Raw genomic sequence first — 9,921 nt, 5'->3', positions numbered from 1 at the left:
TCAATTTGTTATTTTTGAATGGGGTTCAGTGTTCTCATCTGGAAAGCCAGCCTGAACTCCACAGTGTGTTCAGTATTGTGTGCCAAGTTTGAACATTCAAACAACAATTTATCATAACTGCATAGGGCCATAAAGGTGAACACTGGAATATTCTTTACTGTACATGATCTGAATGTGTCATTCACAGTTTAATGTTTGTGTATTAAGTTGTCTTACAAAAGAAAATATGCTGTGTTGTTTTACTTTACTTGGTCCGTATGTATGTATTTACTAGCCGTAGAGTCCAGAGTGAATTTTAATTCAAGCAATTGGAACATTTTAATGAACAGCATGTTTTGCTTAAATGAAGTGGGACAAAGAGTTCAACTCCAAGCACACTGGCAGGTACTTCAAGACTTGGCATGGAAGACACCGCATTAAGGTGAGCAAGTAATTCTGATGCTGAATGTACACAGAAATCACACACTGGAAAGAACCCAAATCTGACAAAATGTTATCATTACAGATGTCATTTGTCTCCATGTCAATGAGCCGCCACCTTGTGTTTATACACACGATATGTCTGCTGCCTTGTGTATTCTGTTGAAGCCCCACTTCAAGGCACGGAGTACAAAATACACACAACTCACTTTTATGCAAATGTATTTAAACAGTTTTATTAAAAAGATAAATAAATATTACTTATGAATATAAATGGAAAATGTGCATCTCTAGGATATTTAAGGCAAAAGACAACTGATTTTAGCATTAATTCCATTCTGTTATGACTGCTCAGTAACATTCAGTTTATTTAGTGTTTGTGCTTTGATTAAAATGCTTTCAAGGGCCACTGAATTCTTTACTTTGTTCTCCATCTTTAAGTCATCATAACGTAATTTGGAAAAGTTAATTGACCTTGCTGCAAACGTTTTTTCTTTCTTTTTCTCACAATTGATTTATATTTGGACATAAATCACTGCATAGCAAATCATTTACTAATATGAAAAATGCTTAACCCATCATTCTACTGACTAAAAGCTGCTTGCTTGTCTTTCAGTATTAGTTTTGCCATCTGCTCCAACGTCATAGACTGGCATCAAAGTCCCCTAATGTGATTCTGCCTGCAAAGTTTGAATTTCTGTCTAATTCAGTAGAACCTTATTAACAATTTTGAAGGAAAGGCCGTTCAGCCCAACAAAGCTCAGTAGTCTTCTCTGCCTAATTTCTCAGATTCATTTAAAGTAACTGGGATCCACTGAGCTAATTTGTTTCATAATTTTATTAATTTAAATCAAGTTGCTTCTTAATCTTTGTTTAAACTGAAAATGTTCAGTTTCTTTAGTCTTTCCTAATGTCACTGCAATTTATGCTTATAAAGGATTTATTTACTTAATTACATCCTCTGCTACATTTTTATATTTTCTGCCATGTATTGGACAGTTTGAGCTGTTTTCTTGCACTTTTGATTTATACCTTTTTTCTTTTTAAAACATTTTCTAATAAATATGGCTTCTGGGATGATTGCATTGACTTTTATAAATTTTGTCCTTTATTATTGAAAAATGACTATTTCCTTCAAAATGATCGGCCTCAAACCGATGAAACTGACTACAGCTGCTCTAAGACATGGCATAGCAATATTAACATTTTAATATTAAACAGTACCTAAAAGCAAATTGATTAAGACAGAAGTACCTTTCCAGTGATCCCTTTAACTGTGATTGTGTGACTGGTTGTCCACAGTGGTCATTCAGAGCTTTATCTGCACCTCCCCTAATGTTTGAGTGAGAAGTTTGCTTTAAATATTACAAGCTATGAAGCCATTGATGTTTATGAAGGCCTATGCACTGGTCATCTTTTGTCTTTGCTGTCCTATATAATATTGTAATTCTGACATTGCTTGCTTGTTGATTGTCGTGGTATGATATTAAGTGCAGTGTTATTAGTTCCTCTGTAACTTTTAGATGTTTCAGACTCATTGCATTTCACCTAAGTAATTGGGCATTTCCTTCAATAGAGCAATCAGTTTCATGCTTCTTTTCAAATGTGCCACAGTCCTAACACTAATTCATCAAAGCACACTTAGGTTAAGAGCATTTCAGAGGCTGAAGCGAATTGACGTAATTGTTGAAAGCCTATTAATTAAGCAGAGTATTTAGCTATTCTTCTGTGTCATCACCATGAATGGCATAAGTTGGTGTACATTTACAGGTGAGCTCAGCAGGCGACAGCTACAGAGGGTGCACCTTCTTGCATGCGAGTTCTCAGATTCTGTGCAAAGTCCAACTGTGTTTGGGACAGAACTTGATTGATGATGGTTTTTGGAAGCCAACCCTGAAAGAAACCCCCCAAAAATGAGATTATTATAAGCCACTTTAGCTTTGCATGTCCAAAATATTGCATTTAAAGCTTCATTGAACTTGTAATCGGGGGCAGCACTGCCTCAAGTCTAAGCTAGAAAGATACTCTTCAGTCATTCTAGAGTACCACACACCTCATCAGCAGTGTCAGAATGAAATGATTTATGTCCTTACTGTTGTTCTTGCCATTCACTGACGCAGCTGAAGCTTTGAGGTAGCATATGCTTGGTTCATGGCAGTGGACTATATATGTGGGGTTGGTAACAGGGCCATTGAAATAAGGACGGTTAAGTTTGCCAGCTTAAGCCACTGCTGCTCTCCTGTTTTTATCAAGCTGCACCTTTACATGAGCCCATCTAAGGGTCTCCCCCGTGCCTTCTACTTTTTATGCCTGTTTCACACCATGAAATTATTTCTATGGTGTTTATTATCTTGTTTTCTTAGTCTTTTAGGGTTCTCTCAATAGCCAAGATAGCACTCACCTTTAAGTCTAAACTGAGCAGCCATATGAATTTTGTTTTTGTCGAATCTTCTGCATTTGGCCGCAGGACAATGCATGTGGGGCCGTTTTCAGCCCTGGAAAACACAAAGTTTGGGGTTTGCCATTTGGTTCAACAGCCCACTCATGATTCTGAAATTGTCAACTAAAAAGATATTTTACAGTGTAAAGATTGAGCTGTTGCAATATAAAATTAGACAGACAACATGCTGATGGATATACACCAGTAAGTAAAGACATTAACATAATCTTTAGCTTTACAAGGTTTTATTTAGTGCAGAAATGAACAAAGGTAAGATATGGTGAATTGAAGGAACTTACAGGAATAGACTGAAAGGGGTAATTGATAAAAATGTAAATTATAATTGATTGACTCCTAATAGTCTGATTATACTAATAGCACTCATAATATTATATCTTTATTGAACTGTTTGTTTAAATATTTATTGCTGTTAGTCTTGTGTTGTATTGTTACGGTATGATGTCTGGTCCTGCTCAGATATGGCCAGGAAGGTCCCTTGCACAACCTCTATGCATATTTTGTATGGAATATCCACATTTAGGTAAATCTTTAATTTCTACTTTAACTATTTCCATCACAGTAGTCTGGCAAGTTTCAAGACATTTTATTTGTTTTACGTTTCTTCTTCGAGTGATTGGCTGTAGGCAGCTTGGTGTAGTGGTCTTTAAACTTTAATGCTCTTGGCTCATTTCCCCACCTCTAACTCTCTTTATAATCCTCCTCAAGTCATATAACTTGTCTTTGCTCCAATTGGTTAATGCATTTTAAAAAATAACAGCTGTAATGAACACCCATGCTGTATGTTGTCTTAGCTAAAGACATCAGACAACTCAGAATAATTACATTTTTACCGGTTTTTAGATCTCTTTTTTTTTTTTTTATCTAGCCTAACCCTTTCAATCGATGGATATCCTATGTAAATGTGAACTAATTGTCCTCAGGGTACCACAGCAAGTAAGTGTTGTCTCTTGTCTGCTGCTTTTATCAAATTACTGTGGTCTCCTCTCAACTTTTTTCCAGCAGGTCTTACCTCACAACGCCCTTCTGCTCTGGCATGCTAGAGTATTTAGTCGACATGCCAGCAAGGAAGCAGGTGGATCCACGGCGTTTGGCACAACGCACGCTCACAAAGTCTCTGGGGCCGACAATGTTCCCAGGAGTCTCGGAGGCAACTTCATGAGTCACCATAGTATCTCGGCCAATCTTTTGAAGGATCTGCAGGACCACAAGTAAATAAGCAGTTGATCTTATTTCATACACTTGCACAGCTATGGCCAGAGGCTACAAAACAGGCCAACGGTTAATTGAGAACAGCATCTAAACCTTGTTCAGTTACCTTCACTTGTTTCACATTGGGGTTCCAGTCTCCCATACTCTCCATGTTATCCACCAGTTCTGTGTAGAGAGTGTCCAGAGGCTGATCCAAGACTGCCTCAAGCTTGAATACTTTGCCAACATCAGGCAGCACTTTGCTTAGGACTCGGTCACCATTAGGCTGGGGGAAATAAAAAAAAACAAATTCAAGTCACACTTTGAAAAATTTAGAAAAGGCTAGAAACTGTGTTGCATAATACTATCCTGTTATGTCCTTAGTAAGGTTTCATTGTAACTCAGGCCTGTGCCGTAATGTCTTACTGCAGATTTCACATCAAATCACAGCTTGAATGAAATTCCTCAGGAAACTAAAGAATGAGCTTCTCTGAGGAACTCGGAGAGTGGGAATCTCTGGGACACAACATCAGGCGATATCAAGCCCAATCAGATGTCATCCCAGCATTGATGTGTGTAGTCTTGGACTATTTGATCACCTTTTTAGCAAGGAGGGAGCTCATAACTCACTTTTGTCTACTCTGATGGACAAAGCTATTCACCAATTATCAACCAAAAGGTTTAACTTTTATACACCCAAGAAACCCACACTTGGCGCTAGCACTGGCTGTCTCTGCACCAGCTTTGGCTCCCTGTAACAGAGTCTAGGGCCTAGGATGTCATCTGCTACAAAGGCCTGAGCCACCATCATCTGCTCAACAGCACAGTACAATCTAAAGGAGTCCAGCCATGTTAAAGGAATCAAAGTGCATTGCCGAGAAAAGTGGATCATAATGTATAACCAACTGAGCAAAGAAGAACGGTTAAACAGACCAGTAATCCTCGGCAGACATTTTATGCTGTCAAGAGTGGATCGACATGTCAAACCTAAAGGACCGTGGTATGCAACATGATGTGCTCAGCTTCTGCAAGCAACAGTGAAATCTCTCTGAGGCCCTTAAAGACCTCGGGACAAAGCCTCGCCTCCACCCTTTGAGACACCGGAAACCAAACCAAGCGGAGATGTCGTCGTACATGTGGTTGGTGCTGCTTGATTTGGTAACATTGGTGGTGGAGTAAAGTCAAAGAATGTATTAGCAAATGTAATTCAGATTGCTGCAGCTGAAAGTAGTAGCGAGTGTCGGCCAGGGAGATCTTTACAACATTTGTTTCTCCAAATATAAATCGAAAAGCAAGCTAAGCTCAAGAGAGTAGAAGTTAAGTGCCTTCCAGTAGACCTGCAGCAGCTTCAAAGTGTGTGGACACAATCCCACAGCCCCTCACTGAAACATCCCGAGAGGAGAATGGCCACAACATGGAGAAAAAGGCCTTTAACGCAAGTCCATCATTGCCTGAAAAAGAACTACAAAGGAGAAACGTAATTCCTGTGTGGCCTCTTTACTGGAGAAAGAGTGAAAGAAAACCAAGTCCGGTAAGATTTATCATGTAGGTTGTGTGTACAGCTGTATGGATTAATCCATCTTCTTCAGTCCTTGTGTTCTAAATAAATTGTATTGTTAGGTTTGTTGACACAAGTGTATTTGGATTACGTTTTAAAAATCCGCATGAAGCTCATTAAAGTTTTCTTTTTATTATTTGCACACAGTGACTGTACTGACGTGTTAAGTTATCCCTGAAGTTGAGTTCACAATGAAAGGGCTGAGCTGGTTATGTGGGCAGTCGGCTTTTCTGGCTCATTCATTTTCGCTCTAGAGGAGCCTACTGGGTTTTGCACCCTTTTTCCTCCCAGAAATTAACAATTGGCAGATGCCAAGGGCCTTGAGCACAGAAAAAGGAATTGTGATGGAACAGCAATGCAGAATATCCTGAGCCAATTTACTGTAACAGGGAAGGTGACTTTGTTAGCAGCTCCATCAGGTATGTTAGATTTCATTAATCTGGAATTTCATATAAGGATAAAACTTTACTTGAGCAATTCACCACACTACATACATCTGATACCCTGGATCAGGGGTGTCGAACTCTGGGCCTGGTGGTCCGCAGTGGCTGCAGGTTTTCATTCTAACCCTGTTCCTAATCGGTGACCAGTTTTCACTGCTAATTAACTCCTTTTACATTCCATTTTCATAGCCCTGTTTTTAATGATTCAGTCTTGTGAATTGATTCCTTTCTTCATTAAATGACAGCCAAACAGAAATGAGACGTGAAACAAGCCAACAGATGACCAGCTAAACTGGGGCTTGAAACTCCAACCAGGTCCTTAATGAGAAGCCGATTCATGCAGTTAATTAAACCCGTTATTTAATTCCATGGCTTTTTTCTGCTCTCATTCTGCCACAGCACACATTTCCAAACTGTTCATGTTCTGTTTTTTTAAGAACACCAATGTCAAAATGTATTGGTGACCTGAAAGATCAACTTTACCGAGACCTTCACCTTTCTTTATTTTCAGATATTTTGTGAGGGGTACAGGTGAGCTGGTCATATGGCGGCTTGTTTTGTGTCTCATTATTGGAAAAGGAAAAAGAAACAACAAAGAGGCCTGAATGAAGTTCATTAAAACTAAGACAAAAGAAGTGAATGAGCAGCAAAAACTGGTCACTAAGGAAGAAGATGGTTAGAATGAAAACCTGCGGTCCACCAGGACTGGAGTTTGACACTCGTGCCCTAGACAGTGCTTCGTGGCAGCCCAAGGACGCGCCCGAGATACTAACAAGAAGCCTACTTACAGCCACAGTCTCCGTCTTCCAGCCATCCAAGTCGCCGAGGATGTGCGCAGACTTCTGCAGGGCCTCCTCTCCCTGTCTCACGTAGGACATCTCCACCTCGCTGTACGGCCGCTTCTCCTCCGTCCTGCAGCCTGAATGACAAAGTGGAGCGTAGTGAGCTCAGCAGCCACGTGACGATGGTGATGGCCAGGGCTTAGAAAGGGAGCTTCATGACGCTGAGCTGTTGTGGAAGCCTAACGTTCTTAAAATGGGACAAGTAGGAGTGAACTGGTAACCAGTGCTGTGTGGTTTAATGTTTGTTGTTTGAATGTTACTCTGCATGAGCAGCTTGTACAGCCTTCTAAACCTGAGAAGATTGTTTGTGCCACTCACTGCCTGCATGCACAACTTTTACGCTGCTTCTGCTGCTGCTCACCCATCTCGCCACTCCGACTGACCCAAAGCAGGTCTTGAGGTGAGGCGTCTCGTTCTTTATCACGGTCTCCTTTCTACAATGTTGATTTCTTTGGCCATTTGCTTTATTCACATTTAAATGTATATTTACTTTTCTTGATATTTTTTTTTTGTTCTTTTTAGCCAATAAGAATGATACCAAAAATATGAAGGAAGGCCTGCCTTTTCAGTTGTCACGTTTCTTCACTGCGCCTTGACTCTTCATTTTTTGATGGTTGGGCTGTCATCAATTTCATTTTTGGAAGCCCCAGTAAAGACTCACTGTCTCATTGACAAGAGCGCTGGGGGCTTCCTCATTGCATTCTGTCCTAATGCTAAAGTGGGGCCTGCAGCTGCCATGCACAGCCTGGCATGAATCACCGCAGCCCCATCTTTTCTGTTACGCTGCCTCCTTTCATTAAAATGGCTGCTTTTTGAGTCCTGCTGTGTGCTGACCTGTGATGTCTACTCACATGCGCCACTAAATGTAGGCTGGGCTTCATATTTCAAAAACGGCTTGGGGGCTGAAACACGAGCCACAGGTCAGGGCCAGAGCAGAGCCTTTCAGACGCACACTCACACTCACACACACTCACACTCACTTTTGTTCACTCACTCTCGCACTCATTCACTCACTCACTCACACACACACTGTTACTTTTGTTCACTCACACTCGTTCACTCACACACACTCATTGACTCACACTATCATTTACTCACACTCGTTCACACTCTCACTCACTCACGTTGTCTAAACTTGTTGCCTTTTCTGTACTCACTCAGCAGAGAGCTCCTCCTGCGCACTTGGCTGATCCAATTCCCAGGTCCCGGGTCAGCAAATCTCTGCAACTTGTGGCTGAGGGCGATGGCTGCTGTCTTCTGAAGGCCTGGTGAGAAATGGAAGAAAGATGAAGGAAAGTGAAGGTTAAGGTACGGTGGAGGTGTGCTGCCTGTGCAAGGCGCTATACAAAGTACAGTATTTGCAGTGTGGTTCAGCCCGTCTGTCACAATGTGTTGGAGTGCACTGAAGGGGGGCTGGTTTCTGAATTTCATTCAGATTGAAGGTCGCCATTCATCCATCCATCATAAACTGACTTAATGGAGTTCACAGGCATGGGGTCTTAAATGACATGAGCACTCAGGCTGCGCCAGTAAAGATCTGCCATTCAGCAAGCAGAAAAAATCAAAAACAAAGAAAGTGGCCAGCAGCCAGTCAAACTGGGGTCTCGGTGCTGTAAAGCCACCATGCTAATCGCTGTTTTAGCCCCCCAATCCACATGAAGGAGATCAAAGCCCCGTGTAATTCTGAGATTTATCTAAAAGGTAAGTAAAGATAAAGGTAAAGATAAGGTAAAGATGTCCTAATCTAATTGTCCAAAGCTGCAGCTTGTGGTCACAGCCCAGACGGACAGGATGCCCGCTTTGATCGAGACGGTGCTAAAGACGCTTCATTTTGCTTGTCCTCCAAGTACGTCTCCGCTGCAGGTCATGTTTCAGTTGTCAGATATCTAACGTAGCAGCCTTGGACCTTTTTAATCTTATTCAGAGTCTCGGGGGGGGCACTAGTTGGCCAGGAACCAATTTAGGATCTCCAGTTTACATCTGTGCGGGGGGTTTGACTCTGACCAGCCTGGCCGTAGCGCCTCTAAACTCTGTGCCACCCTGCGCCTGTATTATTTCCATTAGTCCATCCATTTTCATCATTGGTGACACCTTGTTGACAGACGCCTGGCACCTCCTTCCTCACTCCTCTGCTCTGTCTTGGTGCTTCATTCATTCTTTCTTTCTTTCATTCTTGCATTGGCCTACCCAGTCCTCAACAGCCACTCTGACGGAGCCGCACAGCTTACCCTGCCCACGTATTAATTCACAGAGGCCATGCCAACAGGCGCCATGGCAGACCCTCACCCTCACCCCCCCCCATACCTGTCATATTGCGCAGGTGCCTGTAGGAGATGCCCGCACAAAGCTTGAAGGTGGCTGGAAGCATGGCTGTCGCTTTAGGCTGTGTGGTCTGCTCTCGGCTCTCGTTTCTCATGCAAAGCTGAAGGCGTTTGCCAGCCGCTCCGCCGTTTCGCCTTTTATGTGCGGCCTGAAGGACACGGCTGTCTGTGAGAAGATAAACAGGCGCATCATTTGAAGAGCACGCCAGCCCCAGGACAAGGACACCGGGCCTTCTCAAAGAACCAGTCACTGACCCCCATAAACAACACAGATGGGCTGATAACACAGTTGCTGACTGACTTTACCTTCTCTACGCCGGAGTCTGTCCACGTCAGCCCCTGCTTGCCCAAGGCTCAGGCGTGACACGCTCGGTGGAAGAGGCCCCCAAGTCACAGCTGGAGATCCACCCTGGAGAGTTTGGTTTGGTTTGGTTTGCTTCTGTTTTAGCTTCTTATGAATTGTTGTTACTCTTCTTTTTTTACTCAGGGAGCCTTACAAGTTCAGGACTCGGGTGCTTACAGTTTTGGTCCACCCGAGCTTCACATACCAAGTCAGAGGCAGCCTGATGAGCTCAGATTACAGGCGGAGGAACCTGAGACCCCATGGGTTTGTTCATTCATTCATTCATTAGAACATTAGATAAATTGTGATGAGAGCAGGACATTCAGTCCAACAAGCTCTTCAATC

At 42.3% G+C, this 9,921-nt stretch overlaps 1 protein-coding gene across 1 annotated transcript; it reads right to left on the bottom strand.

Annotated features, from left to right (window-relative positions):
• Positions 1-694: 694 nt before the first annotated feature.
• star (steroidogenic acute regulatory protein) lies at positions 695-9,701 on the bottom strand. The gene is made up of 8 exons (XM_039768602.1): positions 9,540-9,701; positions 9,217-9,399; positions 8,070-8,177; positions 6,859-6,989; positions 4,197-4,355; positions 3,891-4,075; positions 2,822-2,915; positions 695-2,313 (listed from the first exon to the last, which is right to left on the bottom strand). Exons 2-8 carry the CDS (start codon positions 9,326-9,328, stop codon positions 2,197-2,199), a joined length of 906 nt encoding a protein of 301 aa, XP_039624536.1. The 5' UTR covers positions 9,329-9,399; positions 9,540-9,701; the 3' UTR covers positions 695-2,196.
• Positions 9,702-9,921: the final 220 nt, after the last annotated feature.

Source organism: Polypterus senegalus, chromosome 11, assembly GCF_016835505.1.
Source record: "Polypterus senegalus isolate Bchr_013 chromosome 11, ASM1683550v1, whole genome shotgun sequence".
NCBI lineage: Eukaryota > Metazoa > Chordata > Cladistia > Polypteriformes > Polypteridae > Polypterus > Polypterus senegalus.
Note: the sequence above shows the minus strand (reverse complement) of the source record. Positions and strands in the feature narration are given on the sequence as shown.

Bases quoted from the DNA above. Each gene is read 5' to 3' on its own strand.
- star (XM_039768602.1), bottom strand. From the start codon at position 9,328: ATGAGAAACGAGAGCCGAGAGCAGACCACACAGCCTAAAGCGACAGCC. The intron at 8,178-9,216 runs GTATGGGGGGGG...ATTTCTCACCAG, and splicing joins GCACCTGCGCAATATGACAG to GCCTTCAGAAGACAGCAGCC. The intron at 2,916-3,890 runs GTAAGACCTGCT...TGTGTTTTCCAG, and splicing joins GAGCAGAAGGGCGTTGTGAG to GGCTGAAAACGGCCCCACAT.